The 19,805-nt window shown below is 44.0% G+C and overlaps 1 protein-coding gene across 1 annotated transcript in view; it reads left to right on the top strand.

Annotated features, from left to right (window-relative positions):
• The first annotated feature begins 221 nt into the window (after positions 1-221).
• The window catches only part of LOC124784355 (protein spinster), a 314,286-nt gene continuing 294,702 nt past the window's right edge, over positions 222-19,805 (top strand). Inside the window, exon 1 of the mRNA XM_047254094.1 lies at positions 222-570. Within this exon, the coding sequence (XP_047110050.1) occupies positions 303-570 (268 nt within the window). The 5' untranslated portion in view covers positions 222-302. The remainder of the gene's footprint in view (positions 571-19,805) is intronic.

Here is a 19,805-nt window from a genome sequence, read left to right as displayed (position 1 = left end):
AAAATTCCGGGATCTACGTTTCACGTTTGACGTTACTTATCACTCAGATGTTCGACGTATCGGTAATTCGACTCTTATAATGATGTGCCGAAATCGAGGCAGTTTAGACACTATCGATATTATTCAGTATATCGGTGTATCGCCATCTGTCTAGAGCGAGACATCGAAGTGAACAAATGACAGCTTCGATACTATCGATATTATGCGTAGTAACGGGGGGGTGTGTGTGTTCCGTCGTGGAGAATGGAGTTCCATTTGGCGTTCTGTGTTCAGAGTGCGCGGTGATAGTTGCTGCAGTACATATGCCAGCTCAGAAACTTGTTGATAAGCATTCTCTGAAGATTCTAAACATGGAGCCTTCAAATCTACCGCAGAATCACTCTCATCAACAGCTGATGGGCAATGGTGATGATTCAGACAGTATTGACACCACAGTTCCAACATTAACTGCCGGACCAGATGCATCGCAAGGGAGGCGTGGCACCGGCATCAGATTGCGTGATAAAATAACTGTCGCAGTATTGTTCTACGTCAATCTCATCAACTATATGGACAGATTTACAGTGGCTGGTAAGTAACCGTATGACACTTCCTCGGTTGCTCTCACTGCTGTAGTGTCACATGACATAGCACGTGGGTCATGTGTTTACATTTTCAAATCTGGCGGCAATAGTGTATATTTGAAACAATGACCAGCGTTTTGTTGGCTGTGTTTATTTGTGGAATGAATTTGGTGCTGTGTAAACAGACTCTTTCAGTGGAGTCCGAAAGTCTTTCTGATGTAGAGTTTTAAGCAAAAGTTTCCTTAATGTTCAGATAGGTATTGTGTGGATATACCAATCGTATTTGCATGAAATATATTCGTGGCTCCATTAGCAGCTTTTTATATACGATTGAAATACTGTATTATTAATTGCATACACGCAATATACCCATCATTTTAGTGCTCCTGTCCTCAGGGAACATATACCATGATGTAGTTCACATATTAGACATCTTGGAACTGATTTTGGTTTAGTTAAGCATTTTTATAGAATGTCGAACACTTGTGTGTATTTAATTGGCAACAAAGATCTTGAGTGGTTTGTTAAACAAACCAGTCGTATGTAGGTCTACTTCATAATAATCTACGAACATCCCTGATGCCTACAAGTAGTCGGAGTTTGTTGATTCAGTTCTGAAGTATGTGATGTATTCAGGTCACCTAAAGAGCAGCTATAGTTATAGGCAGTCTCCGAAGAATGTCTGCCATGTGATAGCTTGAAAAGGGTATGTTATAGGACCAATGCCACGTTTATATTCCAGCTAATCATAAATCAATTTTATCTGCGAGGATAACATTACCTACATATTTGATGTGGTAGCGATAAGTTTTAAAGTTCTAGTCTGTGTTTGTGTTGTGCATACTTCTGTAGCGTTGTTAGTTGTATAATTATTACGAAAAATGTTTTGGACTAGAAGGAATATTTCTGACTCCCTGAACAATAAACAAAACTCATTGGCAGTTAAGTGTACTAGACGCAGGGCGGCCTTGATTCAGTTATTTCGTTCTACTGGGCGAGACCTGCGATTGTTGCACTACTGTCCTTTGAAACCATTGTAATCGATTCTGCACCTAAATTCTCCAAATCAAGAATGAATCGAAGCCAACAACAACCAGAGCTTTTCGTCATTCGATGATGGTAACATACACGCAAGAGTGCGTCGATCAAATTTCTTCATAGTTGAAGGCCACAATTTCCTTTACGTTTGTAGTGGAACGTAGTATAGTATCGGTAAGACGCCAATGAACTCTTGGTTTATGACAAGTTTGTGTTTTTCAATAGCATTGTTAACGATAATTTATAAATGGTTGGTTATGCTTCCACAAATGTTTCATATCCTCTGTCATCTCCATGGCAGTACTTTTGAACCGTGGTTCGAATTCCCTGTGAGTTCCTTCTCCAATCGACCATCAGATCAGATTCCATGCAGTGCCATTATCACGTCCATGGTGATTACCGCTTTAGTTTCATCCAATTTTGTCAAACTGATGAAACACAACGAAGTTTGCTTTAACGGCATACTGAAATGTTTTGTTGTCGATAGTTGTATCTGTATGTTTACCGCGACGATGAATCTTCGAATCCTAGTCTCCCTTCCTCCGTCCTGTCAGTTCAGTATTTTCCTTTGTTTAGAAAGAATACAAAAAGGCTATGAAGCGAATTTTTGTTATGGTGCATACCCATCAGTTGATCAGATAATGTCCCTATTCCTTAGAGTGAATTTTCTAAAAGGCTTCCAAACTTACTCGTTCGATAACATCTCTACATACCAGTATTATCATATCATCAGTATCACATCATTTGTCATACTCAAATAAATAGACGGTGTCGACTCCAAAAGAAGGTTGTGTTTCGTATAGAAACTGCTTCAGAGATCTTGTTATGTGGCAATGCAAAGTTATTGCACGATATGTAACTAAAAAAGTACGAAACTAGAAACGAGAGTGAACTCTAAAAGAGGCTACGACACATTTCCGTAATATTACCTGCCACACAAGAAGGGGAATTTGACATTTTTGCGAAGGATGGTAGGGTTGTTTGACAAGAGAAACAAATGTCAGATCTTGTCATTTGTAAGTGAAGTTCAACATAAGATGACTTGCACTTGGCTCAAAAATAAACTTCCCATTTGTAAATACAGTGGCGACCAGACAGCGATGCATGAAGGGTTCGTGTTTGTGATTATTTTGCGAAGCTGTTCGAACAGCCCTTAATATCGGCTGTGGCGGTGACAGCAGCACTAGAGGGTTGTTGGAAGCCACTTGTTAGCCGCTGTTGCGTCACGCCTCCCCTCGGCTGACGCCGGAGCCGGTCTGCTTACTGCCGTGACGTGGCTTTGGGTTAATTACGTGGGGAAGCGCCCACGCGCAAGTGCCAGAAAGCCATATATCTATGTGGTGTGGGCGTCTGTACACGCCCTCATTTAGTAGATAACACAGAAATTGAAATATTCGCCTTGTCGAATATCCCCAACCGGTTGGTAGATGAAAGGGGGAGTTGGCGTGACGTCACGGTGCTTTAAATCTGAGAGGGATGGATTGTATTACGGTGTTTATTGCTTGTAGTGATGTAACTGCATCTTACGGGAGGCCCTAGCCACACGACATTTCCATTTCCAGTTGCGGGTAGAGTCTTCCTGACTGGAAACGCACAAGAATGTGTACCTGAGTTGTGAATTTAGAAATCAGCGGTGCTGTGACGCTGACTCGAATAGTAAGGGATTGGTTTTTGGAGAGGTTCTGACTTGTCAGGATGGGAGTGTTACTACTTCTTAAGCTTATTGAAGCCTCTGATTACGAATCTCATATGTATTACTCACGAACGTTCTTAAACGATTACATTTTAAAGAGAACTGATTGCAGTTTTTACTAAAAATGATTCAAATGGCTCTAAGCACTATGGGACTTAAGATCTGAGGTCATCAGTCCCTTAAACTTAGAACTACTTAAACCTAACTAACCTAAGGACATCACACACATCCATGCCCGAGGCAGGATTCGAACCTGCGAACTTACAGACGCGTGGTTCCGCACTGAAGCTGCTTTTACTAATAGATGACATTAGGTGTACATTTTAATTTTACCTCCAATGACGTAGATATGGCGCTAAACAGAAATCTATTTCACTATGTGCAAACATTCTCCGGCAGCCGAATATTATATGCTAGCTGACTGGTTGGTTTCATTATATATCCCAATCATCAGTTACAGCAGAGAGGAAATCGATGTATGTCAGAGTATACATGTCGTAAAATCCCCTGTGGGGGGGGGGGGATTGTTTAACCCTGTCTGTAAAATTGACTGTGCCACCTGATTATAAGCTACAGTTTCTTGTGAACCCTGAGCAAGTTATTCAAAAAGGAAAGAAACAGAAAAAGATAGTCTACAGAGCTTATTCGACCAAACTTGGACGTGGCTGTCATCTAGATCTCTGCACTGTCGCCAGACGGTCCAGTGACATCGAAAACTACGTATACTACACGCATATTGGAAATTTAGATTATTTTTACATGCATGTTAAAATTTTCCATCCTCAACTCCAAGAGGCGAAATTCCAGTGAGGCTGTCATCGCCCGCCATATTGATTCCAGTGACTGCGGGCTCGGATCTGATGCCACTCATTCAAGGCTGTTTTACACGTCACACTACCGATTACCAACAATAGGAGTGCTACCTAAATATTTTATCCCCCCAGGTACAAAGTCATATGTTCGCCAAGATTAACTTGATATTGTTCCAAGTGTTTCGCAGGTTTTGTGAAAAACACATATAGACGAAACACACGGTTTCTTCCCCTCGACTCCGGCACTTCATTCGGATCTCGAGGAACACGTCGCCGTTTTAAGAGCGACGTTCAGCGTCCAAGATCGCATTACTTAAAATATTCGTATTACTCATAAAATGATAACGATCCGAGTTGCACTGTTGGCGACTGTTGCCTGCTTGTGAAGGCGTTCGTAACGATAGAAGGTCTATCACCTCAGTTCTCTGCAGTAATGGAACATTTCTGCTGTACGGAAGACCCGGAATTATATTTGTAACGCAGTTTCAGCGATGGTCTTTCCGGTTACCAGTCAAGAGTTTTACACTGCGGATGTGGGCATTTCTGAGTCCTGGCGCGGTGCCTGAACGCAGGCGCAGGTTTTCTTGAAAAACCCATGTCTTCTAACAGAAGCGTCACCGCTTATTGGTGAGACCAATGAATGTATTCGTGGCTGCTGCCGCCAATATACCTTCAGTGCCTAAGAAAAGTTGAGGGAGTGGAAGCACAATGAGTTCTTGTTTATGCAGCTCGCGACATACGATGTCTGCTCAAAAAGTTCCGGAATTTTGTCCAAAAAATTTTTCTACGCTTTATCGTGATGCAGGGGCCATTAACAATCTCGTCACATTTCAGGCCGTTTCCTTCTCACATTTTCACGCAGGATTCGCAACACGTCCCGATAGTACCATCGATTAACACTTTGTCCCTGTGGCACGCATTCGTGATGAAGTAATCCTTCAAAGTCAAAGAAGTCTATCAGGACGGCTTTGATAGTTGACCTGATGTGACGAGCTTTTTTGGTCTTGAAGAGCCTTTCCCGACCCATTGTGGAAACCGAACCTTGGTCTCAGCATTACAACCGTACACTCAAGTCTCACAAGTTATGATTCTCTTAAGGAATGTTTCGTTCTTATTTGCGCGATCCAAAAGCTCTTCACGGATTACGAGGCGAAGGTCTATCAGGTCTTGACAGCCGTGGGATGAACTTGGCGGCAACACGATGAATTCCAAGATGCTGTGTCAGGATTTCATGACATGATCCAACTGAAATGTAACATTCTTCTGCCATCTCTCGGACAGTCAGTCCTCGATTGGCATCCACAGATTCGTTGAGGCGTCGTCTGTAGACGTCGAAGGGCGTCCTGAACGAGAGTCATCTTCAACTTCCGTCCGGCGATTTTTAAATCTTGTGAACCATACGTAGCACCGAGTGGGGCTTAAGCACTCATCGCCGTGGGCTTCCTGCATCATTTGGTGTGTCTCTGTAAAGGTTTTCCTTAGTTTCGTGCAAAATTTGATGCAGACGCGTTCTTCCTCCAACTCTGCCATCTCGAAGTTCGCAAACTGTGCGACACAACGTTCTACTCAATACAGCCCTGAACAATAACTAACAGACAAACAACAGTCAACTTCCGGCAGTTACACATTAAACGCAGACGTGTGCGTGGATGCCTACCGCATTTCGATCAAGCACACCACTGACACGAAATTACTAGTTTTCCGGAATTTTTTGAGCAGTTCTCGTACAGTGGTAGTAACACAACTGAGGTAGCAGACGGGCGCTACAAAAGAAATCGCTTTGCTCTGTGGTTAGCGCGTCCACACAGACCGTAAGTTTGCAGGCGCAGTACGCTCGTGCCTTCGTCCTGAAGGCATATATGTTCACTAACAAAAGTTGACATTGGTAATTTGATGCAGACTTGTTTTTCAAACTTCTTAGCACAGATTTTTTTTTTTTTTGTGTCCCTGATTCATTGGTACGAATGTTTACTGCCCCATAGTTCATGGTGGACTTGTAAATACATAATGAATAGAGTAATTTTAATGCTTTCTATTTCCAAAGAGTACGTACTGGCTTGCATTTCGCTGTTATGGTCATTAAAACATTTTTTCGCTTAAAGGGTTGAGGGTACGACTGAGTTTAGGCCCCGACTAACGTTTTGCATGTGTCAAACATGATAGCCTTGCAGTACTAGCTATAATATAGCAACTATCAAATAAAAATTACGATTCTACTTTTATTTGCAGGAGACACGGGATCTGAACGAAGACTAAATTTGAATTTTCTGACACAACTGAAAGACTTAAATTTCTGAAGAAAAGCATTTTTATAGCTATCTGCTTTCTGAAGAGAACCATTTTTATAGCTATCTGCTGTACACATACAGCTTCATTCTGTAGCGGTTTCAGATTTTATAACCAACGTCGGTGGAAGAAAAGCACTCTACCAGGTGTTTCAAAAGTGCATGCTTCTCATAAGTGGCTCTTCAGCTAAACCAAATGCAATTATGTTCCACGGTGGTATGTAAAGAAGCGCATAATTTCGTTAATGTCATACTGTAAACCACAACAAGCAGGTACCGGATTTAACCTGTGTGTTGTGATGTATGACATTAACCGAAGTATGTGTATTTTACATACCACTGTGGAACATCATTGGATCTGTTATGCTGATTAGTGATGTATGGGAAATGTGCGTTTTTGAGGCATCTGATGTACTGCTTTTCTTCCAGCGATGTTGCTTGCAAACAACGAAACAATTAAAGAATAAAATTTTGTGTGTACAGGTCATGGCTATAAATAGGCTTGTCTTCAACATCTGAGCATGTTGTTGTTGTTGTTGTTGTTGTTGTTGTTGTTGTTGTCGTCGTCGTCGTCGTGGTCTTCAGACTGAAGATTGGTTTGATGCGGCTGCTCATCCTACTCCACCTTGTGCAAGCCTCTTGATCTCCGAATGACTTGCAATCAAAATTCTCCTGAATCTGCTTCATCTCGGAGTCTGGCCCTACAACTTTTTAACTCCCCACCCCTCCCCCTATGCTTCCCTCCAGTACTAAACTAAATCAAATGGCTCTGAGCACTATGGGACTTACCATCTTAGGTCATCAGTCCCCTAGAACTTAGAACTACTTAAACCTAACTAACCTAAGGACATCACACACATCCATGCTCTAGGCAGGATTCGAACCTGCGACCGTAGCAGTCCCGCTGTTCCGGACTGAAGCGCCTAGAACCGCACGACCACCGCGGCCGGCCCAGTGCTAAACTGTTGACATCTTAATGTCTCATAACGTGTCGTACCAGCCGATGCCTTCTTCTAGCCAGGTAGTGTCGCAAATTTCTATTCTCCTCAATTCTATTCAATACGTCCTCATTAGTTACGTGATTTACCCATCTAATCTTCAGCACTCTTCTGTGGCACCACATTTCACAAGAGCTTCTATTCTCTTACTGTCTAAACTGTTTATCGTCCATATTACACTTCTGTACATGGCTACACTCCATACAAATACTTTCAGAAAAGACTTCCAAACCCGTAAATCTATATTCGATGTTAAGAAATTTCTCTTCTTTTGAAACGCTTTTCTTGCCATAGTCGGTCTACATTTTGTATCCTCTCTACTTCGGCCCTCATCAGTTATTTTGCTACTCAAATAGCGCAACTCATCTACTACTTTGTGTCGTATTTCCTAAACGAATTCCCTCAGCATCAGCTCACTGTTTTGCTTTAGTTGACGTTCGTCTTATATCCTCCCTCCAAGATCTTGTCAATTCCGTTCAACCGCTCTTCCAAGTCCTTTGCTGTCTCTGACAGAATTACAGTGTCATCGGCAAACCCCGAAGTTTTTATTTCTTCTACGTGGACTATAATCCCTACTCGAAATTTTTCTTTGGGTTCGTTTACTGCTTGGTCAGTATACAGACTGAATAACCTATATCAAGTGTTAAATTTCTAATTAGTTGTTGAATACGCGTGGATGGCTTGAGAACCTGCACAGTGACCTTTTCATTGTTGAGAAAGGAGAGAGAGTGGCGATTAGTGGGTGGGTTTTAAATGCACAAGTCAATGCAGCAGGGTCGGGCGCCTACAGCGCGCTGAATAGGCCGGCCGGCGGAGAGGTGTGCGCGAGGGAGTTGATTGCGTCAGCAGCGACCTCTGCGATTTGCATAACTGCAGACACCAGCAGCAGCAGCAGCAGCAGCCGGCGATGACGTGGCCGGTGCGAGATGCGCTCGGCCTGCGGCTTGCTGACTGGCTATTGTCTGCTGCTGCGTCGAAACACGGGCCACTGTTGCCGGAAGCGGAGGAAGTGCTCAGCTACTTTGCATGTGGAAACACGCGGACAAAGGGCATGCCCGGCAATGACACACACACTCTTCCTTTATTCAGTGGCTTCATTTTGGCCGACTCTCCAGATTAAGGCCTCACACCCGACTGCAGCTCTCGCCAATTTTACGACTTTCGTGTCAAAAGCGCCCCCCCCCCCCTCCCTTCGTCTTCGTTCGACGATGACAGCTGTCCACTTCGTCCAATGAAGATGATCAGGTTTAGGGGCGATCTACACGGAATGACACAGTCAAAGGTCGGTGTCCTAAATACGACAGAAAGCCGCGGGTGAGGCCTGCGATTATTTTTAATTTTTTGGGAGAGATAACCAGTCTTGGCTGCAAAACAGGCTTTATTATTTTATATTTTGCCAAGACGCGTTTCGCCTTGTTTAAGGGACCTTCTGATTGGCTGACACAATAGCTACTAAACACTTACGCTGCCGTCCTTGCAATTGTCTTAGCAGACAACCACCTTTGTAAACATTTGAAGAACACTGTGTGGTGCCCTGATATGAAACAGTGTTGAGTACACTGGAAGTCACGTTGAAAATACGTACAAGACCTCAGTAGGTAGTTGTCCTTACCGAGTTTTAAGGCACTTCGCGTAGTGGCCTTGTAGAATATGTAGCGCAGTTCAAAAGACGCTAAACATGGAATCAGGCCTACAGAAATGCATCACGTAAAGTAAACATGTACAGCGGCATTTCTGACATGTTTACATTTTGTATTGCATTTCTGTGAACCTGATCCCGTTTTTAGCGCCTTTTGGACTGCGCTACGTACTCTACAAGTCCACTGAGTGAAGTCCCTTAAAAGTCGACAAGGGCAGCTATCTACTGAGTTAGTACATGTATTTTAATCGTTTCTTTCAGTGTACTCAACACTGTTTCATATCAGGGCACCACGCAATGTTCTTCAAATAATACCAAAGGTGGTTGTCTGTTAAGGAATTTGAATGACCGGCAGTATATATGTTTAACACGTGTTGTGCCAGCCAATCCGAAGGTGCCTTAAACATGGCGAAACGCATTATTGGCAAAATATAAAATAATAAAGCGTGTTTTCCAGCCAAGAATGATTACCTCTTCAAAACATTTATCGCCGATTGTTATATAATCCCGCCATGAATCAGAAAAATACCATTTGCAATGATTTTTTTTATTATTCTAGAAAAGCTGATAGGTCACAAAAAGTATTCACTAGGTGTTAATGGAACTCCTCTAGTTTCACAACGCGTTTCGGGCGTGGCCCATCACCAGACGAGCTGCACAATGCAGTACGAGTACAGCGCGTGACAAAGAAGTCTTTCGGCTTACAAGACTTGAAATTACTTCATGCACCTAGACAGAAATACTGATATGATGATATGACACATAATCAGCTAGCAGACGCATTCGTCTTTTTTGCAACCTGTCTGCTTCTTCAGAATTCTAATAAAAATATCGGTGTATTCACACTAGACAGAACATGAACTTAACGCCACGCTTAGTTAAATACTGAATGGCGAAAGCAACCTAGCGAGGTCCCGTACCTCTAACAGAGAGTCGTAGTATACAAAACGACTGACGACAGACATTATCAACGGAAGTAGCAGCTTATTAATAGCCGGTGTAAAACTCATTACGACTGGACTTGACGATGGCTGTACCGTAAATTTTACGGGGGTGTCCAGAAAGTAAGTTCCGGTCGGTCACGAAATGGAAACTGATGTGTTGGTAAATGTGCCAACACCTTGTAGATACAGGAGGCCGAAATGCACGCTATCTAACGCAGACGGGCGTGAATTCTGGAACAGGATAAGTAGTGAATTCTAATAAGAAAAGTATGCAGCTCCTCGAATACTTATCTTTATTCCATCCTTGTGGTACATCGCTCTTGATAATACAAATAAGACTATCTTCAGATACGGTTAATGGCGCCTTGCTAGGTCGTAGCCATGGACTTAGCTGAAGGCTATTCTAACTGTCTGCTCGGCTAATGAGCAATGCATGCTAACTATCTGCTCGGCTAATGAGCGATGCTTCGTCCGTGTAGTCGCTAGCAATGTCGTCCGTACAACTGGGGCGAGTGCTATTCCGTATCTCGAGACCTGCCTTGTGGTGGCGCTCGGTCTGCGATCACACAGTGGCGACACGCGGGTCCGACATGTACTAAATGGACCGCGGCCGATTTAAGCTACCACCTAGCAAGTGTGGTGTCTGGCGGTGACACCACAGAAACCACAGTGAAAATCCTATGAAACGTTGCGCAGATATGTTGGGCAGTGTCTCTGGTACACCCGTTGAGGGCGTCACGTTGTGCTTTGCAGTTCCTTGCACACAGTGAGCACGTAAAAGTGCCTACAAAACACTGTCTCCAGCGAACTGTGGGTGCCTGCCGAGAGATGTCGCCCGACCTCACGCAACCCCACATAACGCAACTGTCGAGCATTTTCTTCTTCGTGTCAATTCTCGTCCTGCAAGGCAGGGACGGCGCAGACGCTGCTCCTGCCTTTTCCGTCGGAAGTGTTTGACCACGCTCCATCCAGCCCGGGCGTCGAACGTAGCTCATTCTGATTGTCATCTCTGCTCACATCAACCGCTGACTATGAAGGCACCAATTCGGCACAGATAACGACCTGCAGACCATTGTAGAGAAGGGCGGAAAGCATAGGCGGCTGCCTCAAGACGAAGGTATTAGAAAGTTGATACACTGCTAGGACAAATTTCTGTGGGAGCGGCGACTATGAACAGAAGTAGCTGGAAAGCGTAGCCAAATATTGCAAATGGAAATATTTCTGATTTCTACTGTGGTTTCCATTTCGCGAACGATGGGAACTTAATTCTGGACATCCCTGTGGTACATGCTCCAAAGAAGGGAAAGAATAAGAAAAGTTCTTCACAACATCAACATCCGTGTACTCGAGAATGTATATGTTTGTTGTATATACAACACCGAGCCATTGGAGAACCGCTATGCTACGTAAAAGTCACCATACACTGACGAACCAAAGAAACTGGTACACCTGCCTAATATCGTGTAGGGTCCCCCGCGAGAAAGCAGTAGTGCTGGAGGGATCTGACACCATGAATCGTGCGGGGCTATCCGTAATAGTACGAGATCTCTTCTGAACAGCACGTTGAAAAGCATCCCAGATATGGTCATTGCTGTTCATTTTTGGGGAGTTTGGTGACCAGCGGAGGAGTTTAAACTCAGAACAATGTTCCTGGAGCCACACTCTAGCAATTCTGGACGTGTGGGGTGTCGCACTGTCCTGCTGGAATTGCCCAAGTCCGCCAGAACACACAATGGACATGAATGGATGCAGGCTGTTTACGTATATGTCATCTGTCAGAGTCGTATCTAGACGTATCAGTGGTCCCATATTAACTCCAACTGCACTCGCCTCACACCATTACAGAGCTTCCAACAGCTTGAACAGTCCCCTGCTGACATGGAGGGTCGTAAGGTTGTCTCCATACCCGTAGACGTCCATCCGCCAGAGACAGTTCGAAACGAGACTCGTCCAACCAGGCAACATGTATCCACTCATCAACAGTGCAATGTCGGTGTTGACGGGCCTAGGCGAGGCGTAAAGCTTTGTGTCGTGCAGTCGTCAATGGTACACGAGTGGGCCTTCAGCTTCGAAAGCCCGTATCGATGATGTTTCGTTGAATGGTTCGCAGGCTGACACTTGTTGATGACTTAGCATTGAAATCTGCAGCAATTTGCGGAAGGATTGCACTTCTCTCGCACTGAACGATTCTCTTCAATCGTCGTTGGTCCCGTTCTTGCAGGATCTTTTTCTCTCCACAGCGATGTCGGAGATTTGATATTCACGATACACTCGTGAAAAGGTCGAATAGGAAAATCCCCACGTCATTGCTACGTCGGATATGCTGTGTCCCATCACACTTGCGCCGACTATAACACCACGTTCAAACTCACTTACGTCGATAACCTGCCATCGCAGCAGCAGTAACGGATCTAACAACTGCACTAGACGCTCGTATTTTACAGGCTTTGCCGACTGCAGCGACGTATTCTGCCGATTTACATGTCTCTGTATTTGAATACGCATGCCTATACCAGTTTCTTTGGCGCTTCAGTGTCTGGAAATCTCTTCCCCCTGCCCCCAGACGTTCTTTCAGATTGCGGAGAATATGGACGACAGTGTCGACGTTGAGGCTAACGTCCTGTACGTGCACTGACAGTGAAAACAATTTATATCTTCTCAGCGGCTAACATGTTCGAGGTAATTTGTGAAACAATAGTATCTGCGATGTTCATGTTTCATTAGAAGAAGCGCTTGACAGCACGTAGTCAGTAAAACTGGATGTAACTAGGAATTTACGACACTGGTTCGATAGTCGGCTCGAAATGAGCTCAGATCTTCCGGGATCATAAATCTGTGCTCGAGACCAATACCTTCCCCTAAACCCTGGCCACTTTATCTAGGACAAAGTCTATAGTCATTTTGACGTTTGTGAAATCCTTCTGCTGCTGTACTTTTCCTTCTTTGCTCATTTCGATGCACCAAAAAATTAATTTTGTGTATGTTAGTGAAAACGCAGTCCACCATAGTAATCAAACACTGCACTGTCTCTACTACGGAAAATGTAAGCCTGTATTATCTTACATGTAGTAGTGTTACCATAACCAAAGGAAAAAAAATTCCGGGGGATTTACACAAAAATTCTCCTCTGGTATAGTACTTGGCAGCTCGGTAGAAAATGGATTAATTCTGTGTAATACTAGTAAAGATTGTTTATGAAATTGTTTAGTCTCTGAGTGTGAATTCTAGGTAGTCCGTCAGCTTCAATGGAAATTGCTGTGGAAAAGATCAATGTTACTGTAAAGAGCCGTTGGATGAATAACTATTCCGTTTAGACAGTGAAGATTCTAATACATCAACGTATGTTTCGCCTAAGATTCTCAAAAACAAGTTAGATGGGTGATGAAGATGCCTCTGAAAGTTAGTCTACATGACAGTTGACGAATGGAACAGTAAGGGGAAGAATATTCATGATTCGAAGTGCGTTCTTCTTCTGTCTTGAGAAATATCCACGCAGGTGGTGTGCTGCTATTTTCTGTGTGTCTCAAATGAGGATCTCGTGGAATAGCGTTGTGCTCTTGCAGACGGGAACCGTTCCGCATGCAAAACTACCGGAAGTGGCGGTCAACGAACCGGATCTAAGCAACGCTGGTCTTGAAGGCACTAGACGGTACGGAGGCCATGTCTTTCTCACCCATTTATACTGCTGCACTCTATCAGAATACGTAATTACAGAGGCGGAGGAAGCTACAGCTAATTCGACAACTACAAGTTTTTATTTCATCCCCAAGACGTACTTTGACTTCCAGAGGGTATGGGATATTCGCAAAGAGTTAGTCAATGTACATGTCAGAATGTGATACGAAGAATTTCGATGTTCTCCTTCTGAACACACGGTTTTTCAGTGGTGGAAGACGACATTTTCAAGTGGTCGGGAACCGCAAAGAGTATTTGAATATTCACATTCTCTCACGTTATGCGCTGCCATACGAAGTCCATTTGGACATGGAAATGTCTTCTGCGATTATATCTTCGTATAGAATATTCGGTATTCTTAGCGCGCAAAAGTAACTAAAAGCTGGGTCTGGTTGATTACCTTGACAATATTCGACGTTAGGAGCAACTGACTGTCAGATGTCATCGAACAATGATTTGATGTGCCAAGAATAGATTGTGACGAGGTCGTACCGGACAGCATTCCCGGGTACCGCTTCGTCGTTGTATGGAAGTAATCAGTGTTAATATTTGTCAGTCTTGAGCTACGCCAGTTGCTGGCGGAACGGCTATTGCTGCTCCACAAAGGAGAACCACTTTTGCTTTGCGAGGATGCTGCGCGTTAATCTTCATCTTTCTTCTCCCTCGCAACGAGAAGTAAACGAAAGCCCAGTCCCTCATTAACTTAGTTCTTTGTAAAGTTTGCAGTCGTCATTTGTTGCCGTAGAATATAACGAAAATCTACTTCCGACATCATTCTCATAAAGATGCACATTGGGGAATTTGTAATAGCTGCGTAGCTGATTTCTCACCCTTGGGTATCGCTCTGAGAAATCACTGAAACGTAAAAAGACGGTGTAGAAATTATCCAGTGCCATGTATACTATATTGATTTTTACCAAAATGTTATATATTTATTTATTTATTTCTGCTCTAGATTTTGACATCATTAACTGGAAAATGTACAATACAGCAATTGTATGATGCAGAATCGCATATCTTCTTCTTCGGTTATCAACCCACAGGTTGGTTGGCAGCAGCACGCCATTCCGTTCTTTTGTCAACTTTCTTCTTCATATCTGCATAGGTCTGGCACCCGATGTCATTTATTACTTGTTGAATGTAGCTTAATCTAGGTCGTCCTCGGCGAGTTCTTCCTTCAATGATTCCTTCTAATATTCTCGTAATGAAATTGTTATGCCGTAAAATGTGACCTATGAAGGTTATTCTTCTTTTCTGTATATTTCGCCAAAGAGATCTGTTTTCTTTCACTCTTCTGAGGACATCTTCGTTTGTAGCCTTGTCTCGCCAGCTGATTTTTTCCATTCTCCGGTAGCACCACATTTCGAATGCCTCTAATCTTCTCTTTTCTTCTTTTCCACTAGTCCAAGTTTCACATCCGTAAAGGGCTGTACTCCACACATAGGTTTTCATGACTCTCTTTCTTACGTCTAAACTAACATTTCTACTCGTCAGTAAGTTTCTTTTTCCATTCGCATATGAAACAATTAAATTGGTCAACTTGAAATCAGGATGTATACACAGTTCATTTATATTTGATGACGAACTACTGTTTCAAATATTGAAATTTATTCCTGAAATACAACTGTACTATCGTTGGTACAGATGTACAACCTAAAGCGACACATGAAAATTTTTGCCGGACCGAGACTCGAACCTGCATTTGCCACTTATCGCGAGCGATCTCCGTATCACTTGGAGGCTATCCGAGCGCGCTCCCCGGACTGAACCAAACTTTCATACACCTATGCATAGATTGTTATTAGCGTGATTCTCGTGCAGCTTTTAGAATCAAGAGGAGAAGCCATAAACTATTGTCATTTTCGTCACAGGCCCGTCTTTGCCTCGTACAGCGATAAGCGAATGATCGCGAGCAGATATGTTGTTGTTGTTGTTGTTGTTGTTGTCGTCTTCAGTCCGGAGACTGGTTTGATGCAGCTCTCCATGCTACTCTATCCTTACCAAGTTTCTTCATCTCCCAGTACCTACTGCAGCCTACATCCTTTTGAATCTGCTTAATGTATTCATCTCTTGGTCTCCCTCTACGATTTTTTACCCTCCACGCTGCCCTCCAGTACGAAATTGGTGATCCCTTGATGCCTCAGAACATGTCCTACCAACCGATCCCTTCTTCTAGTCAAGTTGTGCCACAAACTCCTCTTCTCCCCAATCCTATTCAATACCTCCTCATTAGTTACGTGATCTACCCACCTTATCTTCAGCATTCTTCTGTAGCACCACATTTCGAAAGCTTCTATTCACTTCTTGTCTAAACTATTTATGGTCCACGTTTCACCTCCATACATGGCTACACTCCATACAAATACTTTCAGAAACGACTTTCTGACAAATATATACTCGATGTTAACAAATTTCTCTTCTTCAGAAACGATTACCTTGCCATTGCCTGTCTACATTTTATATCCTCTCTACTTCGACCATCATCAGTTACTTTGCTCCCCAAATAGCAAAACTCCTTTACTACTTTAAGTGCCTCATTTCCTAATCTAATTCCCTCAGCATCACCCGACTTAATTCGACTACATTCCATTATCCTCTTTTTGCTTTTGTTGATGTTCATCTTATATCCTCCTTTCAAGACACTGTCCATTCCGCTCAACTGCTCTTCAAAGTCCTTTGCTGTCTCTGACAGAATTACAATGTCATCGACGAACCTCAGTTTTTATTTCTTCTCCATGGATTTTAATACCTACTCCGAACTTTTCTTTTGTTTCCTTTACTGCTTGCTCAATATGCAGATTGAATAGCATCGGGGAGAGGCTACAACCCTGTCTCACTCCCTTCCCAACCACTGCTTCCCTTTCATGCCCCTCGATTCTTATAACTGCCATCTGGTTTCTGTACAAATTGTAAATGGGCTGTCGCTCCCTGTATTTTACCCCTGACACCTTCAGAATTTGAAAGCAGATATATTATGCATATAAAGAAGAAGTTGCGTTTTACGGTTGAATCCGAACACGTGTTCCCTCTACTGATAAAAGATCGTGTGACTCACTGGCCAAGTAGGTAGCGGTGAAAGTACGAAGCCGTCGGGGCGGGCTTTGATTCCCAGTCGGTCCTATGATTTGTTGTCATATGTTGTGTCTTTCGTTTGTGGCAGTACAGGGAAATGTCTAGCTACACTCTGTGTGCTTGTTACACTTTGGGTCCGCTTGTGAGTGCCTGGGTAAGTTGGATTGGGTGGGGGGAGGCATTGACATACCACCTCCAGTAGTGCGATCCCTAGGAAAGCACTGCGGCGCTCAAACCAACCTTCGGATTGAGAACAGCTTCAGTCTGACGTACGATACTGCAAGTCATTGAGGCTGTGACGTCTCGTCTACCGCCAGCAACGATTTTCCTCTCCTTTATTTTGCGGGCCGTGGTGGCCGAGCGGATATGGGCGCTTCAGTCTGGAACCGCGCGACCGCTCCCGGTCGCAGGTTCGAATTCTGCCTCGGGCATGGGTGTGTGTGATGTCCTTAGGTTAGTTAGGTTTAACTAGTTCTAAGTTCTAGGGGACTAATGACCTCTCCAAATGGTTCAAATGGCTCTGAGGCCTATGGGACTTAACATCTGAGGTCATCAGTCCCCTAGAACTTAGAACTACTTAAACCTAACTAACCGAAGGACATCACACACATCCATGCCCGAGGCAGGATTCGAACCTGCGACCGCAGCGGTCGCGCGGTTCCAGACTGAAGCGCCTAGAACCGCTCGGCCACACCGGCCGGCCGCTCAGAGCCATCTCCTTTATTTTGTTGTTTCCTACTCTTTTTAATTGCTGCGCTGCTTTTGACGAGCAGACCCGGTCGAACTGGTGACACGGTTAATAGTATTATAATTATTAAGATGGATTCTAATGGAGTGTGCTGTGTAAACTTTTATGGCTCTAATCTCTGACCGCTTATCCCGGCTTGGCAAGCGCATGAGGGTGGTCAGAAGGAAAGCTGAAGATATGGGACTATTCGTGGTTTCGTTATCGTGCCGGTACAACAAGCAGTTTTAGGTGCCCGCGTATAACGCAGACGTTTGGAAATCAGTTTTCATATTTCATACGAACCTCGAAAGTACACAGTCAGCATATTTCTTGTCTGGTGCTTTCACAAAGAGGTCAAAATTGTCTTGAGTCGTTTGATAACAAGGATGGAGAAACCGAATCCGATAATTACGACGGGATGGGGTGTGTGTAATGTACGGTTGAGTGAGTGACCGTGTGTGCCGTATTCGGAGACGTGTGACCTGGAAAAAATAAATTCTCTGCTTGTGGTATTGGCATTACCACATGGTGGTTCGTTTACAGTAAGCCGTTCCTCCTTTTTCTCATGCGGCACAGCAGTCTTCTGACAGTTGTTTCTTTCTGTTGGAATTTGGAGTCTGCACGAGACTGCAACGTACCTTAGGGGAGAAGCTAACTCGTGCCCTGCACTTCCGGACCGTCGCGTCCTTGACGTCGTCCACGTATCGGTTGGCGCCCGCCAGAGAGGTGACGCCGTGGTGCCAGCATTTCCGCCGTACTTCCCAGTACGACTTAACGAGCACAGAAAAATGCGATCCTGTAGTTAGGCACCACCGAACTGAAACCCTCGATGAAGCTGGTTCTTCCTCTAATGCACTGGGAGAAACTTTTAGACGGCTTTTGATTCGGTGGCTATGACCACTGTTGGTGGCTATGACCACTGTTTAATTTGTACTCGTATATATCTGCCAAACTTGCTCAAGGTATATGCAGGTTGTGAACAAGCAGAAAATTTTCGCGTTCTTGAGTTGAAGGCGGGGAAGTCTCAACGAAATGAGTCGAAGTTACGAATCTAAATCTAAAGTTCCTGAAATTTAACTCGCTTTTCTGTTTGAATCAGAAGTTGACAGTTTGACGTCACTTACGCTGATATCTTCTCTCTCTCTCTCTCTCTCTCTCACTCACTCACTCACACACACACACACACACACACACACACACACAGCCGGCCGAAGTGGTCGTGCGGTTAAAGGCGCTGCAGTCTGGAACCGCAAGACCGCTCCGGTCGCAGGTTCGAATCCTGCCTCGGGCATGGATGTTTGTGATGTCCTTAGGTTAGTTAGGTTTAACTAGTTCTAAGTTCTAGGGGACTAATGACCTCAGCAGTTGAGTCCCATAGTGCTCAGAGCCATTTGAACACACACACACACACACACACACACACACACACACACCAGCATGTTTAGTGCTTATACGTACTTCATTAGTGAAGTCTGGCAACCGCGCGTATTTCTGTTCTCATTCACCTGTTCCTCTCTCTGAACAACATAGCGCCACCTTAAATATATAAATCAGTCTCTACATAGCTTGTGAATCAGCAAAACCTGAGATTAATAAACGAATTAGATATATGAAGGTTATTGTGAAACAAACGGCAGTGCTATTAATTGCCTATATCTTTGGAAACCAGGTCCACTATTTGCCCATGATGCAAGTCCTTTACGATCTTTTGTACGAGGGTCATTTCAAACATTCTGCACCCTGTAAGACAGAACTGAAGAAAATAATTTGTTTTACAAAATACCTTCACAGATCTTCAATATGACTCCCTATCTTGCTGATGGCAGCTTCATAACGTTTTGGCAACGTCGGTATTCCGGATTGTTGAGCTGTGTCATTACTCGGATCACCTCACTGGAGTCTCGTTAGCTGCATCAAGAAGTTTTCCACGGAGCTGTTCCTTCAGTTTGGGAAACAACTCAAAGCCTGATGGGCTCATATCAGGACTCTACGGTGCGTGGGAAAGTATTTCCCATCCATTTTTGTTGCGTGTTTCTCTCACTGGTAGGGCAATATACTGCCTTGCATTATCGTGCAAGATGAGGAAACTAGGTGCAAGCATGTCAGACCTTCTTTGACCAATCTTCGGACGTAAAAACAAATCTTTGTACGCACCTCCTTTTACAGACGTCCCCTGGGGCACTTTATTTGTAAGTACGACTCCGTTCATCTCATACGCAAAGATTTTGATTGTTGGCGGCGGATTTTTTTCTGGCGTGGAGAATCGGAACTTTTCCGTTCTAATGACCGAGACTTCTGTACACCGATGATCTTGATATTTGGTCCCCCTGCCCCCTCCCCCCGCCAAACCCGCTACCTT

The sequence above is a fragment of the Schistocerca piceifrons genome, chromosome 1 (genome assembly GCF_021461385.2).
Source record: "Schistocerca piceifrons isolate TAMUIC-IGC-003096 chromosome 1, iqSchPice1.1, whole genome shotgun sequence".
NCBI lineage: Eukaryota > Metazoa > Arthropoda > Insecta > Orthoptera > Acrididae > Schistocerca > Schistocerca piceifrons.
Note: the sequence above shows the minus strand (reverse complement) of the source record. Positions and strands in the feature narration are given on the sequence as shown.